The sequence below is a fragment of the Dermacentor andersoni genome, chromosome 6 (genome assembly GCF_023375885.2).
Source record: "Dermacentor andersoni chromosome 6, qqDerAnde1_hic_scaffold, whole genome shotgun sequence".
NCBI classification, from domain to species: domain Eukaryota; kingdom Metazoa; phylum Arthropoda; class Arachnida; order Ixodida; family Ixodidae; genus Dermacentor; species Dermacentor andersoni.
This window is the reverse complement of record NC_092819.1, coordinates 90,892,584-90,916,850: the sequence shown is the minus strand read 5'-3', so window position 1 is coordinate 90,916,850 and position 24,267 is coordinate 90,892,584. Positions and strand designations below refer to the sequence as shown.

The window sequence follows — 24,267 nt, the reverse complement described above, 5'->3', positions numbered from 1 at the left end:
AATGGTGGGCGGTTTTCTAAAGTCAGCTTCGCCACAATACGGGTGGTAGAACGTCCGAACGCCGCTAAAGCGGTGTTGGTTTTGTATCCGATTGCATTGTGCAGGCAATTTTTGGCCCGATTTCCTTGGAAAACAAAAGGCGCGCATTAATACCATAATGAGATATTGTGAGAGGCCATTATTTCTTAAAGATCTTCCTAGACAGGCCAAAATTTGGGGCTTTCGAAGAGATGTGTGTTCAACACACTCACTGTCCTCTAAGCTCCGCTGAGACAGACACTGCCACTAAAGGGGCCATCACTGAACTCACCATAGGGGTCGGGAACGTGCGTGCTGACTGGTCAAGTTCAAATTATCTGGCGAATGCCAATTTTAGAATCAAAATAACGAATGTTTGGGCCCATACACATGCATGGGCACTGGCCAGGGGCTTCGGTAGGAATTGAATTAATGGACGTCTACTGTATTAGCATGTTGGTATGCTGTTCCTGTGTTGTGGCAGAATAATCGTGTCAATCATGTGTGCAGTAATAAACAAAAAAGAAACAAGAAACGAATATATCACGAAATACAAGTTATATTAATTTGCACAGCCATAAATAGGTTGCCAGCCCGCATGTGACAAAAACAAAGTGTACAAAGGGAGGTCCCTTCATGCAGACGACTCCGGCTGCACTTGCTGCAGCTGCTTCTGCTGGGTGAACCACCGTCGACCGTTCCGCACGTCCTCTTCCCACTGCTTTCTGTACATGGTGTAGCATCGCATTGCAGCCTGCGCATCTTGCACCTGTGATGCAAAAGTTTACATGCTGTTATTTTATCCTGACATGCTGCCTGATTAACAGACTTTCCAAGCAGCCTTTCACTCATTAAAAAAATCTTAACAACATCTCTATGTAGCATGCACATTGCTTCTTTAGTAATGAGCGCCCAATACTTTCCTGTCAAAAACACTATGTCACACAGAAACCTGCATGCCATTCGTGACCGCAAAGTACTGGCAGCACTGCGGTAAGGAAATACTGTAGACGAAAGGAAGACAGACTACAATTATCATATGGGAACAATACAAGCCCCAAAGGATGCAAATTTGTCCTAGAGTGAGCCATTAAACGAACAAGTTAACCTAGATTGACACATTACACTTTTGGAATTATAGAAAGGCTGCTCTTACTGTAACCGCTGCCATGGTAATGAATAAAATGCACATGAACGACTGGCGGTAAGCTCGCACTGAAGTGCTCGCAACAGCTGTAAGATTTTGGCAGTGCTAGTTAAAGGGACACTAAAGGCAAATACTAAGTCGGCGTGGAATGTTCAAATACCTTTCCAGAAACCTCGCAACACTTATTTCGTGCCAAGAAAAGGCTTAGTTTACGAGAAAATTGTATCCGAAGGGTCCGAATACTTTTTTTCAAGATTCAAATATCCCGCCACCCAACCAGGGGAGTGGTGACATTGCACACACTATCACCGCCCTTTGCTGCCATCGGTGAGTAAAATGGCACCCACAGACGGCGGCACCGAGCCAAGACAGAGCGGCGGATTCGCGGCTGCAACTGCTTTTTGGTCAAGTGGTGTAGACCATTTGGGCATCCTGCGACATCACATGGAAGTTGAATTCTCGGCCACTTGCAGTTAGGGCGAGTTTCACGGGCCAGCAAAACCAGCGCAGCACTACAAGATCAGGAAATTACTGAAACGCGAAAGCGTGGGCAGTGCAGAGTCGAGCGAAAACGAAACCTTTCGACTGCCCGTGCCGTTGTCAATGATAATTTCAATTTCTTTTTTTTAAACACGAAATGGAACTGGACACGTAGTACTTTTATTTCAACTTATAATACAATATGACGATGTTTTTTGCTACAAGTAGTTGAGTACTAGCGACAGAATTTAACGGAGGAGTGCTTCCGTCATCGGGCAAGTATTTGAATGTCCCGGGGGAGTCTCTAATCATGTCCCTGTATTTACCTCAATTTCTCGATTATTGAGGCTCTATTCGCAATAATTTGACGCCTTAGAGATTCTCAAGCACTAATCAATCACTTTAGCTTGACTTGGTATTTGCCTTCAGTGTCCCTTTAATTGTTTGCTCATACAGAAAATGACTACATTCGAAAATAAGCAAAGATTCGAACTAGCAACTTGCACCGATATTTTCTCTGCAACAAAGGAACAAACGTGAAAATGCTTTGAAATCTGTTGTCAGAGTGCCATTATAGATGCTGCGGCTTAGTCATTGAATTTGCAAAAGGAAGTTTTGCTTCCATTTTCTCCACTAACCATTTTCAGTCAGAAAGCATGTTTTGAAAGAACCATCTACCAATCTATTTTATTAGATGTCCTCTTCGGAGCTGCCTTTAATTGAAGATTAAATGCCTTAAACCTATTTTAACACCATATCTGTATGCCTCAACCATGTAAATCATATGAACAGCTAGACATCGTCATCAGCCGTCTTTGTCCATTGCATGACAAAGGCCCCTCCCAGCGATCTTCAACTGCCTGTCTTGCGCCAGCTGACCCCATTCTATGCCTGCAAATTTCCTAATTTTGTTGCACCACCTAGTTTTCAGCCATCCCAGACTGCGCTTTCCAAGAGTTTCCTACTAAAATTCCTAGAGGGAACACGGGTACTGCGATTTTTCAGCTACCACAGGAATGGAGGTTAATTCATGGATTTGTCTGATCTACATGCCTGTTAACTTCAGGAGTTCTTATGGCTTTATCCTACGCTATACTACGATTTATCCGCTTTTAACAGCATAAATTTTGAAGCAATGATATTTTTCCAAACGCAGAAGGCAAGCACACTCTGCACACATTCACAAGTTTTGAATCATTGCATTTGTAAAGCACTATTTTGTTGAAAATGATCAGTTTGCAAAGTCAAAAATCTGTTTGAAGCCGCAAGGACAAAGTTTCCCATGCTGTCTGACTTGCACTTGTACTTGACTTGTACTTGCACTTGACTTGTACTTGCACCTCCCGTAGACACTAGCGCCACAGCTCCCTCCAGTAGGTTTTGTAGGAAACCTGTTGGCGCTTCCCTTTCTCCTTGGAACCCATCCTGTAACTCTAAAGTACCATTGGTTCTCTACCCTAGGCATTACATTGCCTGCCAAACTCCAGTTCTTCCTCTTAATCTTAACTAGAATATCTAGAACTGCTAGCATTTCACAAGAAAGGATGTGCATGCACCATAGTGCCTTTCGACTATCGCCACAGTGACCCATCACACCAAAGTCCATCTGAAGTATAAAAGCAGTCTATCGCTATATCTGCAACAAAGCGACCCACACTTCATTTGGCCAGTGTTATTTGCAGAAGCAGCTGCTAGTTTGGTTCAGTTCTCACGACACTGAGAAAGGGTCGGAGAGTGCACTGACCGAACTGTGTTCTCCCTGCTGGACCTTCACTCCCAGTATTCGCTCTGAGAGGGCCTTGAGAGACGGCGTTCGGCCGCCAAACATGGTCCGGAATGGGCGATAGGCGCTTGTGTCTCGTATTCGTCGCTTGGGATGGGACAGAAAGAGCACCTGCACAAACACATTGTCAATGACGCACAAAGATTAGAGGGACGTGAAAGGAGAAAGACAAGTGTACAGCTCCTTTCCAGACTTCGGAATGCCTGGAATCTAAGAAACTCTTTTCAGGACTAAGAAAATCATAAAGGGCCCTCACAGAATGTTAAAGGCTGCCCGTAATCCTGTCTGGTGCAGTGATCCCTATAGGAATTGCAGTGTTTTACAAGAAATATACCACATCGAGAAAAGCCAACAAAGCTATCTTCAGAAATGTGAGTGTCAGCAATGCTACTTAGTATTTATTTATTTATGTGATAAATACTGCTAGCCTTCAGAGAAGGCCGTAGGCAGGAGTGGACAGTACATATGAAAAAATGATCAAAAATAAGAATACAAGAACACATTACACAAGGCTCGCACTACGCACTGAAAAGCAGCGAAAAACCGATAGTTTGCACGTCGCTTACATACAAACCTGTGCTACAGATATAAAATTGTACAATGATATCTTGACAGAGTGCTTGACAACGAAAAATTAAATCAGAATACGGACCATTCAAGCTGCGCATGTGCGTCGCTCGATATGACAAACTGCTGTAATTCATCACTTATCGAAGCATTTTGCAGGAGAACCATAGCATATGTCGCGAGATGATAAGTGTTGCTGAAAATCGAAGGCTGATGGAATTATAAAGCACTTAATAATGACTGCATGGTGGGTTTCTCGACAATGTGTGCACTGAGACGGTTCCATTCTCGAATAGTTCGAGGAAAAAATAAATTACTGAAGCAATCGGTTCTGCAGGCGCATTCTTTAACTTTTTTCGAGTGACTTCCTCGTGTAGAACGACGAGTCACCTGTTGAATGTACAATTCCTTATTCATATGCAAATTATCATGATATATTAAATGCATATATTTCAACCTATCACGATGACGTCTTAGTTGAAGTGTTTCTAAATTAGCTTTTTCTAGCAGCTGAGTCGGAGATGTGTGCCAGCTATCTGAATTAAAAACGAATCTTATTGATTTTCTTTGGACACTTTCGAGTTTTCTCATATTTATTTCAGTAAATGGGTCCCATAAGATGGAAGCATATTCAAGAATCGGCTTAATGTTTTATATGCCAGTAATTTTATTTCTTCTGTCGACTGACGTAGGGAACGTTTCAGATACCCAAGCTTCTTCATGGCCTTTTTTTTTGTATGTAGTTAATATGTGTGTTCCACCTGAGATCAGGCGTGATCATGACACCCAAGTATTTATAACTCTCTACTGAAGAAAGACTGCGGCCATTTATTGAATATTGGAAGTCTAGGGGAATCCGTTTTCTTGTTATTGTCATTGATACGGTTTTCTTCTCATTTACCTTCATTTGCCACTCAGAACACCAATGGTGTATTTTAGATAGAGATGAATTTAGGAGAGCCTGGTCATTCGGACATTGAATTACATTATACAATATAGTACAATCGTCAGCAAACAACTTAGTTTTCACTGGTATGTCTTGAGTAATGTCATTAATAAAAATTAAAAAGAACAGTGGTCCCGGGATGGATCCCTGCGGTATGCCTGACAAAACTGGGGCCGGACTGGAACTAATGCTGTCGATGGAAACACTCTGCTGTCGCAATGAAAGATATGCTTCCATCCAGGATATTAATGTAGTGTTCTTGAACATTGATTTCATTTTGATAAGCAGTTTAGGATGGGACACGCGATCAAAGGCTTTCTCGAAATCTAAGAATATAATGTCTACCTGGCTTTGCTTATCTAATGATGCGGCAAAATCATGAACGGTTTCGAGCAGTTGTGTTACCGTTGACAGGTTCTTGCGAAAACCATGCTGTCTGGAATCGATGACGTTGTTATTTTCAAGAAACTCCGATATATGTTTAAAAATGACATGTTCAAGTGTCTTCACACGTGCATAAAATGGAGATCGGCCGGTATATCGCAACATGTGATGGATTTTACGATTTAGGAACGGGGACGATTCTTCCATACTTCCAATCATGTGGAAGTTTCGCTCGCCATAAGGATTCTTTAAATATTATGGTTAAATATTTCGAGCACCATTCGGCATACCTAATGAGGAAGGCATTCGGTACTCCGTCTATTCCAGGGGATTTTTTGCTGTGCACTTTCAAAAGAAGCGAAAAAATGCCTTCCTCAGTTATTGATACGTCACCTATAGCAGGGCATTCGTGAGGTAGTGTAAAGTGTGGCTGATTGCCGTCATCTTTCGTGAACACTGAACAGAAGTAATCATTGAATAAACTCGCAATGGCCAATGGATCCGTAACAGTTCTACCAACAATACATAGATTCGATATTGTACTCTTCTTTTGTTTGAAATGACGCCAAAATTTTGCCGGGGACGAAAGAAGAAAGTTTTTCATAGTTACACTGTGATAATGTAACTTAGCATTTTTGATAGTGTGTTTTAACTGTCTGCGCATGTCGGAAAGTTTTTGCGCGGTATCTTCGGAGGGACTACGACGAAGTTTCTTTCAGATCTTTTTCGTCTTTCGTCCCAAGCATACAATGTCTTTAGTCATCCATGGGTTTGAGCGTTGCACACACTTCACTCAGAATGGCACGAAATCTTGTATGCACCTTAAAACAAGGTTTTTGAAGTAAAGCCGCAAATCATCAACGGAAATTTCCCCAGACTCAGAGAGGACAACAAATTGTGAAAACGAGATATCAAGCTGGTCCCAATACACTCACATCATAAAAACGCGCAAAAATTGGTACCATAGATGCCTGTTTCTTGATTTTCTTTATACAATTAAAATCTACATATAAACTTACCATCTTATGATCAGATATACCGTCAAGAACATACGTTTTCGGGCTGCGATTAAGCATGCTATTGCTGACAAGAAAAAGATCTAAAATAGACATGGTTTCCCCTTGTATCCGTGTTGGTTCAGTAACTAATTGTGTTAGGTCATGGAAAAGAATAATATCAACAAAAGGCTCGGCAGTACTGCATAAGAGGTCTGGGAATTTACTGCTCCAGTTTATGGACGGTACGTTAAAATCGCCACCGAGAATCAAATTCCAAGAATAACTTTTGCTAGCGCATAAAAATTAATTAAGTTTCACAAAAAAGGAATTACCTGAGTTAGGCGGCCTGTAAAATCCTGCTACTACGAGACTAAGGTCATCAAGAAAGACTTTTAAGATTACGTTCTCGATACCAGGTACGCCAGGAAGCTTCTCCACGTGTAGCATTTCTTGAAAGATAATTGTGACACCACCGCCTCCGGAATCCCTATCCGTGTGGTGAATTTGATAGCCCGGTGGCGTTACCTCATCGTCGCTGATTTCGCTGTGCAGCCAAGTCTCGGTTATTATTATTAAATGTGGTTTGTACGTCAGAATGATGCTTTCTATTTCTTCGGACTTATTCATAATGCTACGGGCATTAAGGTTCAGGCAACAAAATGGTTGTTTATTGCCAGTTTCAGTTCACTGCTTCTTGCTGACGTCAGGCTTTCTAACAGGAACCCTTTTATTTTCTGTAGCATCCCATTCGAACAGTTCGTCATTAACTTTAATTTTGTCGTAGACCAACTGGGCTTTGCTGCTTGCTTTTCTTAATTCTGAGGTGCTCTGCCAGAGTTTCTGACGTTTCAGTCTGGTTGGGGCTGAGAAATCTTCCAAAATCAAGACATCTTTCCCTTTCAGCTTGCGACAATTTTTCAGAATGGCCATCTTTTCACGGTGGTCCATCAGTTTTATTATCACGGGATGGCGTTTGTTGAGTTGCTTGCGGCCTATCCTGTGAATCCATTCGAACGAATTAACAGTCACATCTAGGGTCTCGCTGAAAACGCCGTTAACCACCTTTTCAGTCAAATCATCTGTCGTTTCATATGACAAACAGTAGATTATCTGTCAACTCTGTGCCACAGATAATTATGGCTCTCCCTGAAATTTCACAAATGTTTATGTGTTGCATCACACTGACATTAGGCCTCTGTGCTCTATTTTTGGATCCAGCTGCATAATGTAAATAACCTGCCTTGGATAACAAAAATAATCTTCAAATAATCTACGGCCATATTTCAAGTCTTTATGATTTCACGTGAATTAAGAGATCTAGAGAACCACATGCTGCTTGCAAACACAAAATTTTGGTAGTTCATGAGAAAAACCTTCGATTCACTACTATGAGCTCCAGTGGGGTTTTTTCTCTTGACTTTTCCCTAACTTTTTGCCACTTAGATGCACATAAACCTTTCACTGCATTAAAAAACATTCAGATCAGGAAGGGCTGACAGCTGAAGCGATTTGACAACCTGGACTTAGCAGTAAATCGTTCTTATGGCTTGCTGCCATGACTTGTTGCTACAGTTACCTCCTTGCTATAATAACCTTATGCATCCTTGCTCAAAGGCCAGTGGGGAAACGGTTTCCGCTGCTAACCTGGCACTAAGATTCTGGTTTAGTGATTCTTACTATTCATTTTTTTTTAACTGCCTTTAAACAATGTATATTTGCAGAATAGTAATGGAACATTCGACTGGTTATCTCAGAGCTCTCTGGAGGTACTACGAAAGTTGTTCGAGACAGCTTTAAAAGTGTTATGAAACACTTCTTGAACTCATCACAGAATGGCCTCGCTATTAAAGGACGCTGTCTCACAAATCTCATGCCGCTAAATTTTTTTTTTCATGTCCTTCATCTATAAGTGAAGCTATTGCAGTGATACCTGGCATTCTCTTTCTTTTCCTCTACGCTAGAATGCTGGAAGCTACACGGTGGAGTTCGAGTGTCACGGCATCCTGTGGTGGTCAGCCACGGTTGACTACGCTACACAGCACACCAATGCCACCTCTAAGGCCACATGCAGCTAACACAGCTATGCGCAGTGCGAAGGTGAAATGATTTTTTCTGTCTTTTTGAGATTGCAGACATATATCTATATATATTTCATTTATTTAACTCAAAATTGGCAATTATGAAGTACTGAGAATGCCCTTGTGATCACGAAATCAGCCAATGGCATTGGTGGGCCAGCTGCTATTGATGATGCTGCATGACGGCATTTCGGAAGCGAGAGCAAGCAATTTTTCACCGTTTTTGACGTGGGATTGCAAGTTCCCAGCTGCATGCAGTGCAGTAATATTTAGCTCTCTTGTTTACTGCAGCCTCCACGACAGATGGGCAATGTTTTCTTACTATGTTCAAAAAAAAGTGTTTCAGAGCCCCTTTAAAGCTGCATTACAGGAACAAGTGGGTCTCAGTAATACTAATAATATGCCTTCATCACCATCATCAATAGAGCTTGTTTAAGCTCATAGTAGAACTTACCTAACTGCTGATTCACAGAACCTTTGCAGCACTCACTACCAGAGCAATTAAAAGAGCCATCAATGTGCCCTCTAGTTCACTGTAGTATAGCTGCATTGTTTATGAGATGGACACACGCACTGTTAAGGCTCACGCACATGATTTTCGTGCGACGGTGACGAGCGACAGATTTTGCTGTCGTGGAGGGCAATCCGTTGCTGTCACTTGTCGCGTCCCCGGTTTTAAAGCGAAGCTTTCTTTGCCTCTTCCTCTGACTTTCCCACTGCTGCTGCTGCTGTGATTGCTACTGTCAGGCACAATGTGTCGGAGGAGGCTGGAGGGGTGGTTCAGAGCATGTGTATACATAACAGGGGTGAGTTCGAGAGGAAAGGCGAGGTTAAAAACTCGTTTTCACCCCACCACATCGAATGTGCACAATACCCTCGGAGCTCTCTGGCTGTTGCCACTTTAGCCTCTTTACAGCAGTAATTATCAGTGACTTTCCTCAGAAGCACTGCAGGAACTGCAGCGCTTCCCCTTCTACTAACGTGCGAGTCCAGAGGGGACGTAGATAGAACTATAGAGAGGAGGGAGGAGAAGCGGCAGTTACCATACAAGGGGGGGGGGGGGGGGTATGAAGGTGACGTGAGAAGGCAAGGAAACCCTACTACTATATGACAGCAGTTGCGGGGAAACTGGATAAGCTTAACTTCCAAGACACGGTACGGTACGTTGCTGCTATTTTTGAAAAATAAACACCATGCAAATTTGTCAAGCGGAAAAACTACGCAGGGCATGCAGAAGCAGAGCCGCATTAATTAAAACGCACCGCAGGGTACAGGCGCCACTACGGAAGCGGCCGTTGCATCAAATTAACACTTCTGTGCCCGCTGTGGTAGCTTTGCGGCTATGGCATTGCTAGAGGCTGTGGATTTGATCCCAACTATGGCAGCTGCATTTCAACGGGGGCGAAATAGAAAACGCACCTGCACTTAGATTTTGGGACACGTTAAACAACATTGCAGTGTCAAAATCAATCCGGAGTCCGGCACTATGGCGTGCCTCATAATCCAATTGTGGTTTTGGCACGTAGAGCTCCATAATCCAATTCAAGTTTAATACTTCTGCCAAAATGCGATGTGCCATGTCAGGCAATGACTAAGTTCAACCCTCTCAGAAGTTATGAAAGATGGCACAAAACAATGCCTCAAGCAAACACCTCTCCCTGCGTGTTCTGTGTACTACACAGACAAACAGCACTGGTGCCTGCAAGGTAACATTTAACATCAACTCGCCACTCTTGTGTTAGACTAAACGTCAAAGAAATTAATCTTAACTGTAAACATCACCGCTAATTATCATCAATCAAAGCATCCAGCACAGAAAGCTTCGCTTACATCGATTCCCACAGTGTGTGGGATCTGCACAATTTTTTTGGCCAACCAGAAAATTTCGCTTGTCACCCTGATGTCTGCACAGCAACAGCATGATTGCGCAACAACATGGGAGCAACCAGTCCGCCCACTTCAATCTAAATTCGTTCTTGCAATTCGCTTTCTGCCGTCACAAAAAAAAAAAAAAAATGTTAAATCAGCCATTGCTTTTTCTCATCTCAGGCTCAGAACAAAGTATCAGCGTTCTTTTGTAGTTATTATGAGAACAGTTGTTTGTTTTGACGCTGCTAGGCCTGAGACGCCACCGAGAGCCGCGATAGTGTTTTGAGTTTTCTTCACCAGATGGCACTACAGCATTTTCCGCTGGCGGCTTGGAACTGATTTTCACTGACGAAGCTAGCACCAATACGCCTTTGTTAAAACATTGATCTTGTACTATGTTTGCGATTTCTTTATGGGTGCACAGATGTATTTATTCAGACAGCAACGTAAATTTGTGGATACATTTTTCCACAATGTCACATGCCTGTGGTTGCTCCACGCTGCAATGCAACAGCGCCTGCTTGTCGCATCGCTTATCGCTTGGATATCACGTGCATGTGGTTGCCACTTTAGAATAGCTTTTGAGTAGCATAACCTAGGAGCCACCAGTTAACGCCCTTTGGCATTACCTTCACTGCAATGACACTGATTACAATGTGAAACATATTTGAAACCAACCAAGTTAAGAACAATATAAAGTTGAAAGAAATACTTTCAAACTAGAATTCTTTATTGCTATGGTTAGAGCTTTATAACTGCTACAAGGGATTAGAAACATCTAGACAACCTCCAAGCAGTTCACTGAACAAACTACGGAGGTAGCAGCAACTTAGACAGTTCTACGCTATAGCCTATGAATGGCCATATAGACGCATATAAAGGCAGTGTAGACACAAAGTGCACATTAAACACTTCAGTTCAGTTTGCATGAAAAGCAGTGCTTGAGCTTCTTATGTAAGAACAAACTGCAATGCCCCACCTTTAAGTCATGGTGCACGGCATGGCCAACAAGGATGCGACCATTCAGTATTTCACTCACTTCCTTCTGGACTTTACTGAAATCCTCAGCTGCAAAGGAACCAAGCAAATCAAGCTTCAATTAGACCTGAGCAGAGATGCCTTACAACTGTTAAGGGCCAGCAAAAACACTCCATCAATATGAAATGGAACACTTGAATCCTTATTCAAACAGCTGGCGAGTCCGCGCGACAGATGCAATGCAAATATTCTTACGTTAACACAACACCTAGTCTGCCTCCTGATGCAATACGCTGAAAGCCATACTAACAGTGCTACTACTTTTAAAATCACAGGAGATGTGTATTTACAAATGAGGTGACAAAGTTGAGCCACAAGTGTAGGCAATGCATGGATGAAATGCTCCAGAAAAGGTGGCCAACCTGAACCAAAAACAGTTATTTTTATGCGAAGCATATTACTAGAGCTCAACCCAGCTCCTCAGGCGCGGCGGTGTCGCCTTCAATGACCTTTAGTGACCCCATGCCATACCACGTGACACCGTGACGCCACGACAGAGGAGAAACGAGGCTCCAACTCGCGCCGTCGCTTGCGGCGTCGCCTTCAAGGCTGACCACGTGACACCGTGACGTCACGACAGAGGAGAAACGGGGCTCCAACTCGCGCCGTCGCTCGCGGCGTCGCGGCGGTATATAAGCAGCTGCGCTTTTTTCTAGGTGGCTTTGGCTCAACTCTTGCAAGATGGGCTGGGTGGGAATCGAACCAGGGTCTCCGGAGTGTGACACGGAGACGCTACCACTGAGCCACGAGTACGATGCTTCAAAGCGGTACAAAAGCGCCTCTAGTGAATGCGGTGTTGCCTTAGAAACGAGCTGTTTCTAAGGCTCAGGCGTGCGTTGCTTGCTCAGGCGCACATTTCGTTGCTGCGCCGAACGCTGCGTTGCTCGACGCTCACCGCGTCCAATGCGGGGCGCGTAGTCGCTGCGCCGTAGCCCATTGTCTTACACCCCTTGGCGGGTCGACGGGAACGCTGTCGCGTTCCACTCTTGAAGGCGAAGCAGAGTAACGCATGAGTTGTTTCTTCGTCTAGCCGAACCAAATATAGCCAAGCAACAGCAGTTCACCAGGCTAAACAGTGGTTCAACAACTAAAATAAAGGCTAGTATGCTTCGCATCCTGGGCTTAACCTTAGCTAAGCCACAGCCATTTTTTTTTCCTTTTCGTTTTGCACTGGAGTGAAAAAAATCGTAACAGTCCAGCTCAGTTCGAGCAAAAGTGAAACTTTTTCCCAGTTTTCAGTTCAGTTCCAGCTCGATCACCTGCTCAGCATTGCAACACCATAATCACTGAGCCATTGTGGGAGGTCAACTGTTTTCATTTACCAGTGGTTTCGAAATATTTTACTTTTTACTAGATATCTCAACTCACCAGCACCTATTCAGGGTGTCTACCAAGTCGACATTTCCGAATTCCCCAAATTTTTCAGGTTTTCCCCAAGTGTCATTGCAAAATCACCTGAGAACATTGTTTTATGACAAGATGGAATGACGCCATGTCGTCCGATGCTGTCACTCTCTAGTAAGCATTAAAAAAAAAGAAAAAAAGGAGAGAGAGAGAGAGAAGCAGAAGAAAAATAACTTTACCCAGTTTGAATAGAAGGCGTAGTGTCTATTTTATTCAAAACGAAAACGTAAGGGAGAGGCTAGTAAAATGCACAGCGAATAAGAGAGAGAGAGAGAGAGGTTTATTTGCAGAAAGGCAGAGAGGTCGGCCTGAGCTATAACATGCTCTGGCCTGCTACTCTACACTGGGGAAAAGGGACGGCGAGGGAAAGTGCTGATGAGTGACTATGTTAAAAAGAATAGTAACGCCCATTGCAAATTGAGTCGAACATTTTCAAATATGAATAAGAGATTAATAAAGAAGCAAATCTATTCGAATATGAGGTATTTCTGTCAACTGATGGCAAGCTCATTGGCATGAGGCCCAACTTTGTCACAAATGAGGTTCTCTCTAAATAGCTGGTAAGCCAACCTCAACTGTCCCCACATACTCTCAGCCTGCGCATAATGCGTCAGTGTTGCATTTCACTGCATTAAAGAGCTTATTTTGGTTTGGATGAGGGACACCTGTATTTCGGCGTCAGCCAACATTGTTTCTTAAGCTCAAGCTCCTTCAAGGAAGATGCGGCACACTTCCTTTCCCATTCATTTCTCAATGCGTCGGTCCTTTCTGTTCTCGTCCTCCTCCTTCCGCAGTGTTCGCTCCACGGACGGTTTGAAGCATCCTTTTGGTCAGCAGTACAGTCAACATTCGATTTTTCAGGCTCCCTAGAGGCCGCGAAAATGTTCGGAAAATTGGGCAGTCCGAAAAAATGAATGCATGTCTTTTACTGCCCTTAAGGGCTCAAATCACCACAGGCATGTCCGAAAAAGCTCTGAAGGCCTGACAGCACACTTATTAGGTATATCGGTGCTCATACTGTGACAGAAGACGGCAGTTGCACACGTGTATAATTAAGGAATACATACTGTGTCCCGTGACAATTGCCCCTTGCCACGCTTGTTAGGCTTTGCCGCTATACTTCGCGTATGCTTCACCGCGTAACATTTCTGTATCGAGGCAAAGCTGACTTTTGGGAACCGGCATTATGCAACACGTCGTGCTTTCCGAGCTTCGAAGTCAGTCCTGAGGATTACAAAAGCAGAGTCGATGCCATTGCTGACAGCGGCGAATTCTTTCAATGAAAAACACGGGGACCGAACGGCAAGAAGCTTAAAGGGACATTAGAGGCAAATAATAGGTTGACATGGACTGTTTAAATATCATTCCAGAAACCTCGCAATGCTTGTTTCGTGCCAAGAAAGAACTTAGTTTACGAGAATATAGCATCTGAAGAGCCCGAGAACTTTTTTTGAAATTCAAGTCTCCCGCCACCCAACCGGAGGAGGGGTGACATTGCATACACCATCACCACACTTTGCTACCTTCGGTGAGTAAAACGGCGCCCGACAGACGGCGCCACCAAGCCAAGACAGAGCGGTGGATTCGCCGCTGCAGCTGCTCTTTCGTTGAGTGGAGTAGCCCATTCGGGCATCCCGTGACATAACATGGAAGTTGAATTCTCTGCTACTTGCAGTTTGTACGAGTTTTGCAAGCCAGCAAAATCAGCGCAGCACTACGCGATAACGAAACTGCTGAAACGCGAAAGCGTGGGCGGTGTAGAGTCGAGCAAAAACGAAACCTTTCGACGAGAGTCAAGGGTAATTTCAATGAGTTCTTTTTTCTAAAAATGAAACAGAAATGGACAAGTAGCATTTTATTTCATCTTATAATACAATACAATAATGTTTTTTGCAACGAGTGGTTGAGTACTAGTGATAGAATTTAACTGAGGAGTGCTTTTGTCATCGGGCAAGTGCTTGAATGTCCTGGGGGAGTCTCTAATCATGTCCTGCATTTACCTCAGTTTCTCAATTATTAAGGCCCTGTTTGCGATAATATTGACACCTTAGAGATTCTCAAGCACTAATCTATCACATTAGCTTGACTTAATATTTGCCTTTAGTGTCCCTTTAATAGCGAACGTTCAGGCAGCTAGGCCTAGCATTGCTGCGGTGGTGGTAGCTACACCTTGAACCGGCGTTCGAGAGTGCCGGTTCGAGGCTGCGAGATAATCAAAATGGCGGCGTTGGTGGCTTTGTTTAATGCCGTTTTGGACCTGTGGTCACGGCAAAAAGTTAGAAAATCGGATGGCGAAGAGTTCTTGCGTCCGAAATTTCAGACGTTCTTAAACATTGGCTCTATAGGGCACGTGCTGGTGGCGCGAAGCCATCTGAATTACTGAGCATGTCCCAAAAATCGGCTGTCCGAAAAATCAGTCATTGACTGAACACTGACAACTCCTCCAGTGGACAACACGACGTCAAAGACGATTCGTTACTACTACTCTGTTACTCGAGCCAGCATTAGCGCGACTTTTGTTCCCTTTCAATTAAATTACAGCTACGTTATTTTTCCCTGATAGAAGAACAAATTCCCCGAGTTTTCCCTGAGTATTTCCAGACTATCTAAAATCTCTGAGAATTCCCGGTTTTCACGGTTGGTAGACACTCTGCTATTCCTGAAATCTAAACTGGAGCTCTCGACTCTTGCCTCTCATCACCACATTTCTCACTCTGCCTCCATCACAGTGTTTTTTTTTTGTTTTTTTTCATATCACTGTCAGCTGATCAAACTAGTGCACTGTGTTCGTCACACAGGCCATCTGGACATCGTAACCCCACCACAAGCCCACACCACAATGCTCTTGCAGTCATTTTTTGTTCGAACTGCTGAGACTGGAATGGCCTTTTGAGACCAACCGCGCTCATTAGCAATCATCAGACTATTTTATGTCAACTGCAGAACAAAGGCCTCTCCATGCAATTTCCAATTACCTCTGTCCTGCGCCAGCCAATTCCAACTATCGCCTGGGAATTTCTTAATTTCATCACCCCACCCAGTCTTCTGCCGTCCTCGGCTGTGCTTCCCTTCTCTTGGCACCCATTCTGTAACCCTAATGGTCCAACGGTTATCTAACCTATGAATTACATGACCTGCCCAGCTCCATTTCTTTCTCTTAATGTCAATTAGAATATCGGCTATCCCTGTTTGCTCTCTTATCGCACCGCTCTCTTCCCGTCTCTTAACATTATGCCTAACATTCTTTGTTCCATCGCTCTTTGCACGGTCCGTTTTCGAGCTTCTTCAGTCTCCAAGTTTCTACCCCATATGTTAGCACCGGTAGAATGCATTGATTGTACACCTTTCTTTTCAACGATAATCGTAAGCTTCCAGTAAGGATATGACAATGTCTGCCAAATGCGCTCCAACCCATTTTTATTCTGTAAATTTCCTTCTCATGATTAGGGTCCCCTGTGAGTAAGTGACCTAGGTAAACATACTCCTTCACAGGCTCTAGAGGCTGACTGGCAATCCTGAACTCTTGTTCCCTTGCCTGGCTATTGATCATTAGCTTTGTCTTCTGCATATTAATCTTCCAACCCCACTCTTACACTCTCTCTAGGACCTCAATCATTTGTTGTAACTCATCCCCAGTGTTGCTGAACAGGACAATGTCATCTGCAAATCGAAGGTTGCTAAGATATTCGCCATTGATCCTTACTCCTAAGCTTTCCCACTTTAATAGCTTGAACACTTCTTCCAAGCATGCAGTGAATAGCATTGGAGAGATTGCATCTCCTTGCCTGACCCCTTTCTTTATAGGTATCTTCCTACTTTTCTTGTGGAGAATTAAGGTAGCTGTGGAATCTCTAGATACTTTCCAAGACATTTACGTAAGCATCCTGTACTTCTTGATTACGTACTGCATGCTTTAGGTCTTCCACACAGTGTTTTGACACGTAGCTGTAACATTGTCTTCATCATTCCAACCCTTTATGTGCCCACACCTTGTGTAATGTCTTATTGGAACCTTTGAGGAATAAAAAAAAAAGAAAGCAAAAAACTCATCCTTGCCTATGAATGGCTGTACAAACCCACACCCAGGCCCTTAGCATTAGCACAACAATGTGTGTTGCTAGGCCAGCTGGTTCATACTTGGAAGAAACAAAGCACAACTTTAGTGATGATGACAGAAGGGACACACAAGACAGACAATGACATCCAACTGGATTTGACTTTACCTGACATTTCTTAGCAAGCACAAAAGTGGACGGGATACCCAGAGAATTATAGGAAACGGTAAGAGCAGCGTGTTGTGGACTTATCCTCCTACATGCTGCGCATTAAAAAATGTGTCTGCTTCACATCAAGCTTAGCCACAAGTTAACACCCTTTTGTTGCTGTTGTCAGAGTTGCAAACTGCTCTGCTTCCCTTGTTACAAGCAGATTAAAATCGACCTAGTGCCAACGTGGGACTACACTTTGCAAAACTGAGCAGAATTCAATGCTACTACGTCTGAATAGCTTGCAGCCGTTCCCCATCCTTGCTAGAAGGTGCAATGAACTTGCCTTTCTCCAAATCACTTGGTCGCACCCCACTCACTGCGGTCCGGTAGTCGACCACTTCCTCTGTGGGCTTGACAAACTTGTCGTAGATCACATGGCCCATGACATTGACTAGTGAGACACGTGCCAGCACGGAGTCCTTGCCCTCGTGACCAACGCCCACCATCTCACAATCCATGGCCACCACTCGAGTAGGCCTGCAACAAGGCCAATGTCATATAAGGTACGCCCCTTCAGGAATAGATGTCCTGTTTACAATTCCATTTAGCATGTCAACATAATGCTTGTTTCAGCCTAGATAAAACACTTCTTTAACACAATGCAGTAAAGACCTTTGATATGAAAAGAGACCTCATTAGTGGTAGCAGACAACAAGAAAATAAACATAATAGAGTGCTGTTAATATGACTTGGCTAATTTGAATTTTCGGTTAATTCGATCCCGGCCGAAGATCCTGGCCAGCGCCCATGCATTTATATGGGCCTAAACTTTCATTATATAGATTCTAAAACTGGCCTTCATCAGATAATCCAAACTTGACCAGTCAGCCATAGGAAGATTTTCAAGCAACAACCGTAGCTCACAATCTCTGATTATGGTATTTATCCAGTTCTAATGTGAGCCTTCTCTTTTTCAAGAAAATCGGGCCGAAAACTGCCTGCACAGTGTTCATATGTGTTACCCAATAACAATAATGTGCTCTGACAAAGCTGACTTTAAAAGACCACGCAGCAAAGCCGACTTTAGGAAACTGGCAGCTATAGTGGAACACATATTAAACCCTTGCTCGTTTTTTCTTGCCCATTTTATCAAGTGGGAGTCACATTTCTACTTTGTTTAAAAGGTTGAATGTTATTTTTACAGTGAAGCTGTTAAGGGCTACTTTACCCACTATCATGTCCGCGTGTAGAAAAAATCTCATCAGCATTGGCTCTAGCTTCGTCTTCTTCCACAGTTGGCTCGTTGGCGCCCCTCGGCACTACCGCGCGAACGTGCTTGTGCCAGTGATCCCACATTCGTCATTAATTAATTAATTAATTAATTAACACAAAGATGTAAGCAATAACTGAGAAACACTTTATTGGACCGTCGGGATTTACCCAGTGATAAACACCGGGGCCGCACATTTCAGCTTCAATGGTTAACCATCTGTACGGAGTGCTTGGGCTGACAGTTGTTTTAATGTTATTTTTCTACTTTGGGACACATAGAAAGTGGGCACGCATTTGATTTGAGAGCATGTTAGGTTCAGGCAAATGCTATCAAGTGAATCAGCGGTGTGTTTTGACGTTTTTGTTCTGCTTGTTTAATTCCACCGGTTGGATAATTAGATCAATTCACTGGTCCCATCAAGGTCAAATTAATGGACGTCGACTGTATAGATGGCAAACAAGTGAGAATAATGTGAAAATTCAGTGTTATCCAATAAACGAGCCACAGAATGTCAGTAGCGCTCATTTTCTCATTAATAACCCTTCAGCAACAATGTCAAGCCAAAGCCAATCGCACTGCAACTAACTCTTGTATCCACATGCATGCCTTCACTCCAACTAAATTCCTTGACTCTGTTGAACAGAGAACGCTGCTTATTAGACAAAGCTTACTAAGGCAGCAGCGCAGGGAAGACACAGACACAATAAACGTAAAACTGATGCCACGAGCACTGACGTCAGTGGCCAGTGGCGTCAGTTTTATGTTTGTGTCCTTGTTTTTCCAGCGCAGCTGCAGGAACGTTGAACCAACGTTACTACGTTGAACCAACCAGCCAATCAACTCATTGACAAAGCGGTTGCTTTGCTTCAACAGTGCTCCCCACAAATTCCTAAGCTATAATTTTGCAGGCAGGCACTTCCTGTGTCAGCTTGAGGGCACGGGAGCCCCGGGGGAGTGTTTCTGAAGCAACTGCTAGTTGCAGTAAGCGAACCTGGGGTGACACCTTCGTCAAACACTTAAAATGGAGGCGTCGATGAGCAGGAAGACAAATTCGAGGCATACAGTGAATGTAGGTGTCACTTGGCCACACTCACTTGTTGTAGGTGCCTTTTTTCTCCAGGCCAATGGCCTGGCCTGCAGTTTGCATGTTTTCAGGTTCCAGCAGCAGTGGGTCGACGCCATCGAACCAGACTTCCTCCTTCCTGGAATGAAGTAAATAGATGATTCGGTGAGATAAGAGGTAATGCGGCAACTAGACAGCTGGAGACAGTTAAGTTTATGTACTTAAGCCTATCCGGGCATTGGGCGACTTGGCGGGACATGCTACACGCAAACTACATGGACAATGCACAGAAAGAAATGGGTCGGTGCACTACCTGCAACTGATTTCATTTTGGCAATGCTACACATACAAGTGCATGAATACAAGGGGGAAAAAAAATGTGAGAAAGGAACAAAGATAAATAGGCATCAACTCCCTCAACTTCCTAATCACACTGCCAGGCTCAGGAATCTTATCTCATTTTCATACGAAACAACAATAGGACAGAGTGTAGGCAATCTGGACATTGTACTAATGGAAGAGCTGGAGTGTGCGAAAGGTCATTAAAATCAAACTAAGATTGCACATTCCGATACGAGGCAAGGCCAGTAAATGGGAACAAAGGTCAAAGCAGATCTAGATAATCAGGAAAAGCAACGATGTGATAACACACAAGCTGCTGGCAGCATGCTTCAACAAAAATGGAGTGTGTGCATGAGTGACGTGCTTAATGATTTAAAAACAAAATTATACACAAGCTGTGGGCACGGAAAGCACAATTTCGCAAAATGGAAAGCCATCACTAACTGAAAGACACCCCTAAGTGCAATGAGAAAAATATTTATTTCTGGGGTTTTATGTGGTGAAAGCAGAATCCAATTTTGAGGCATGCATAGTAGGTGACTCCGGATTGATTTTGACCACCTGAGATTCTTTAGCGTGTGTCTAAATCCAAGCACCCCAACTGAAATGCGGCCGCTGCATCCAGGATAGAAACTGCAGCCTCAAGCTCAGCAGTGCAATGTAACAGCCACTGGGCTACTGCAGCAAATGCAATAGGGTGAGGTGGTTTGTACGAGTCAGGGCCTTAAAGAGACACTAAAACACATTAGGTTTCATTGGTTAATATTAAATATCTGGTGTACCACAAACCTCAGCCTTGCTGTGAATAGAGTCTTGGCAAGCCAGAAAAAAAGCAACAACTAAACACAAGCGTGAAGTTTGCAAGTTAGCAGCTCATGACATCACGAGATTTGTATAACAACTCCTTAGGACTAGTTAAGTGAGAGTCAAGGAATACACAGCATTCTACAGGAACCGATGATGCATCCTGGTGAGTTTTAAGAATTGCATCTGAATAAAAACTACCTGGAAGTACAAAAATATTTTTAAATTAGTAATGTTGTACTAATGTACCATCCCTGCAGCTTGGGAGCCAAATTCAAACAGAGAAACATTTCTCATTTTCTCTGTGAATAACAACCAACCTTTCTCTCCCAAATAAATGTAAAATACAGCCTGAAAAAAGAAAATACATCACCATACTAAATTAACTCAAAGGTTGATCCATAAGGCACTGTGATGGAAGTTTTACAAAGTGCATGTACAAGTGCTTACAAGTGTGTGTGTGTCTATAGTGCCACAGAACAAAATGAGATCTGTTGTATGTAATGCACTGCCCCCATTTTTTTTTTTACACTACATGTTTGCTCTACTTGCTCATTCCTTCATGAGTCTGCATAGCACTGGCAACAGTAGTGGCAGTAGCAGTAGATGCAGAAGAGATAACAGCAGTAGTAATACGTATTAGTAATAGAGGCAGCAGCAGTAGTAAATTCATATGTTACTATGCACAAAGCACTGTTACCACTTACTTGACTGGTGTCGATGCAGAGCAGTCCTTGCCTGCATTTTTCTTTCTGTTAGCTGCCTTCTCGGACACACCATTCTTGTTTTGGGGAGCAACCTGAAGCTTCTACAAGTGCCCCAACCCCCCCAAAAAAGACATATGAGTACAGTTCACAGACATAAGAGTGAACTGAACAGCATTTCTGAATTGCACAATACATGCCACTGCGCTAGCACACACCTAATTAAAAAAAAAAAGCTACTATGAGAGAAGCTCACCAGCACCCAGGGTGACAAAGACCCTTTCAAAATTCCTCACTGGTTTTCCTAGTAATGCATTATTGTCCAAGATGTGGTGGCTAGCACAGTGTTAAAATGACCATAACTGTGCAGTTAGTGCACTCCTTGCCATCATGCTTAATGCACAAAAGCAAGAACATGTGAGCCGCATAGTAATTACCACTTGAAAGATGTGCTGGTTGCCATATTTTAGGCAATTATGAACTGCGTGAGAACCAGCTTGACCATTTTTTCAGAAGGCTCCTTTAGAATCCCGTTGTTCTTGCAAATGGCAAGACTTCGTCAACCTCGCAAACACCGTGTTCTGAATCACAGAACACTTCTCGAACAGTGTCGACAGCTAAGGAGGTTCCTATACCATCACTATGAAAAGTTTAGGCCAGAAAAAATGCAAGAAAAAGAAAACTGACCCCATCCGCACCCGAGCGTGAAATTCTGCTTACTATTGAGATAGTGCAAAAGCAATTGACAATTTTTGATAAAGGACACAGCACTCTGTTATTTCTTAACTGTGGCAACTTATGTAGTGATGTAATCGGCATTGCTGTTCACATGTTGCTGACAAGCAGATCGTTGAATCCATCGCAGCGAGATGTGAGGCAGTGTGTGTGTGTGTGTGAGAGAGAGAGATTGTGATCATCTAAGCTTTCCACTTTGACAGACTTATGGACAGCAAGGAAGCATTGCATAGTGCACAATAAGAGATGATTGAATTGTGCCAAGTCCAGGGACTATGGTAGGCGTGTGCATCTGACGCACCGATCCTAGATTAAGATTTCTAGCATATTATTCCTGCAACATGTGATCAAGCACCAACAATCCCATGCAACAATTCCCATTTCTGTACTTTCACCAATTCCTTATGTAGAAATATGCAGATTTCTATGGTAAACAGTGGTGAATTTCCAATTCTCATGTCGTACAATGAGTGCGAGCTTTCGCAGTCACAACTCCTGTTTTGGCTCCAGTTCAGACACAGCTCCTTTTCCATCTTTTGGCACCATTATGTTGTCCACTGGCATATTATGTCTGCGAACTGCTGCGCCTCCTATTTGAATGCACAATTTCAAGCTCAGCAACCTATGTCTATACAGCTGCCTCAAATAGTGCTTAGGGAGCATAACAACAACATAGAAGTGATGCATGGGCTAAGGGTTCAATTAGCTAGTCCAGAACCGTGACATTGTTTAGAAGAGAGTCCAGTTGGTGTGAACCTAGAAGTGTCTGTGTCAGAGATTTACCATAAGCATAACCTACCAATTAAGAAACTTTTCACATATGCAGTGTGTGTCCAGGAAGAAAATCATCTAAACGTGGTACATCACATTATCAAAACACTCATTTGTCTCCTAGTTTTGCACAAATTGTGTTCACTGTCTCTCAACTACTCCATTTTATACTTAGCAGATAAGGTTTCAGAAGCTATGCAAGTAGTATAGTCACAGTAGTCGCAATCCACACGTTTCCCAGAGCAGTTGATTTCTTTACCTGCGACGCTTTCCCTGGAATAACCTTTCATATGCTAGAACTACAACTTGTGAATGTAAGGTTGCGTCAAATCGCATGTTATGGGTGTATTTTTGTGCTACCAGCATGCAAAATACCATGTTCTGGTTGCAAGCACAAGCAGTGTGTCATGGCCACTAAGTCACAGAAGCATGATACTCCGCTCGCTAGGCAGTACATAGATCTGCAACACGTTCCTTGTGATAATTATGTCACTGTGTTGTGAATGCACGTTTGTATGTGTCCTTTTTCTTTGGGTTTTGTCATCCCAGCCAATTAGCCCAACTATCCACACTACTATAGAGTACTGCTGCGATATTGCATGATGCCAGGATGTCACAGATGTCAGGATGCAGTGCTCAGTATTGAAACGTGCACTTATTTGTAGGCTTTTTCAGAGGTGATTCATGTCCCCTAATAGCTTCTTAATTTTTTTTTTTCTGTTGAGAAACGAAAGCCTTTTGTGCTTTGCACTTTTCCATGAAAATATGCGGCTGATGTGCTGCATGAAGCAGGAGCACTGAATGTGTCTGCAATACACAAGTAGACAGGCTGTTTCTTGCTTAACGTATACAGTCCTGTTAGAAAGAAGACAAGGCACAGGCACAATGTTATTTCCTTTTCCTGCCTTTGCCCGCTGTCGGCGCTATAGTACTACCTACATAAGTCTAAACTGGACCCATGTTTTCAGTCGCATTTGTTCATACGCTGCAGAACAAATTTAAAGAAAATTTGACGTGCGACACAGCAAACTACTCACGCGCGCACACACACACACACACACACGCACGCACTTACCTCCTGGAGAGCTTTCCAGTTGCTCGATGCGAACTTCAGTTTGCGTGGAAATGCTGTTTGGGTACGCGGCACCGTCGACGATGTGATACTATCAGATTGGTTGCCAGCTCTGGTCTTGCCTTTCTTGGACGGCGAGTAGCCGTGCTTTAGAGCCAGCTCGACGGCGCTGTTCTTGCCTTTAGGTTTGCGCTTCTGCTGGCGAGGTGTAGACGACGGTGAAGTCGCCATGACGTGTTTCGGGAAAATCTCGTCTTCGCGTACGGTAGCACGTCGACCACGTTTCCACGTCGCTCCAACGGTTTCGGTAGAACCGCTCCCTTCGAGCTTGCGTCGTGACAACACAAGCACGGCACGAGGCGACCGCCAGTCCGCCTGCTGCCGGCGCCGCGAAGTGGGCTTCACGAACGCTCGTGCCACTGACGGGCCACTGTGCGGACATGTGGCGACGAGGAGGACATTTTCAAATCAAGGCGAAATTTTAACGAAGGTATCGCCTTAACCATAACGCCGAACTAGAGTGTACTAGAATACGGTTGAGTGGGACGAGCGGCTGGGACGGTGCATGCTTTGCGATGAGGCG

General features: G+C 43.6%; 1 protein-coding gene across 1 annotated transcript; it reads right to left on the bottom strand.

Moving 5' to 3' along the window:
* Nucleotides 1–559: 559 nt before the first annotated feature.
* On the bottom strand, nucleotides 560–24,244 carry LOC126522566 (uncharacterized). The gene is made up of 7 exons (XM_050171336.3): nucleotides 23,688–24,244; nucleotides 21,110–21,210; nucleotides 19,288–19,395; nucleotides 17,264–17,457; nucleotides 11,250–11,338; nucleotides 3,390–3,539; nucleotides 560–787 (listed from the first exon to the last, which is right to left on the bottom strand). The coding sequence occupies exons 1-7, from the start codon at nucleotides 23,913–23,915 to the stop codon at nucleotides 653–655; spliced, it is 1,005 nt and encodes a 334-aa protein (XP_050027293.2). The 5' UTR covers nucleotides 23,916–24,244; the 3' UTR covers nucleotides 560–652.
* Between the last annotated feature and the right edge of the window lie 23 nt (nucleotides 24,245–24,267).

Excerpts from the sequence above, each read along its gene's own strand:
- LOC126522566 (XM_050171336.3), bottom strand. The coding sequence starts at position 23,915 with ATGGCGACTTCACCGTCGTCTACACCTCGCCAGCAGAAGCGCAAACCT. Across the intron at positions 19,396-21,109 it reads TCTGCATCGACACCAGTCAA|GAAGGAGGAAGTCTGGTTCG; the intron begins GTAAGTGGTAAC and ends ACTTCATTCCAG. Across the intron at positions 788-3,389 it reads AGCAGGGAGAACACAGTTCG|GTGCAAGATGCGCAGGCTGC; the intron begins GTCAGTGCACTC and ends TTTGCATCACAG.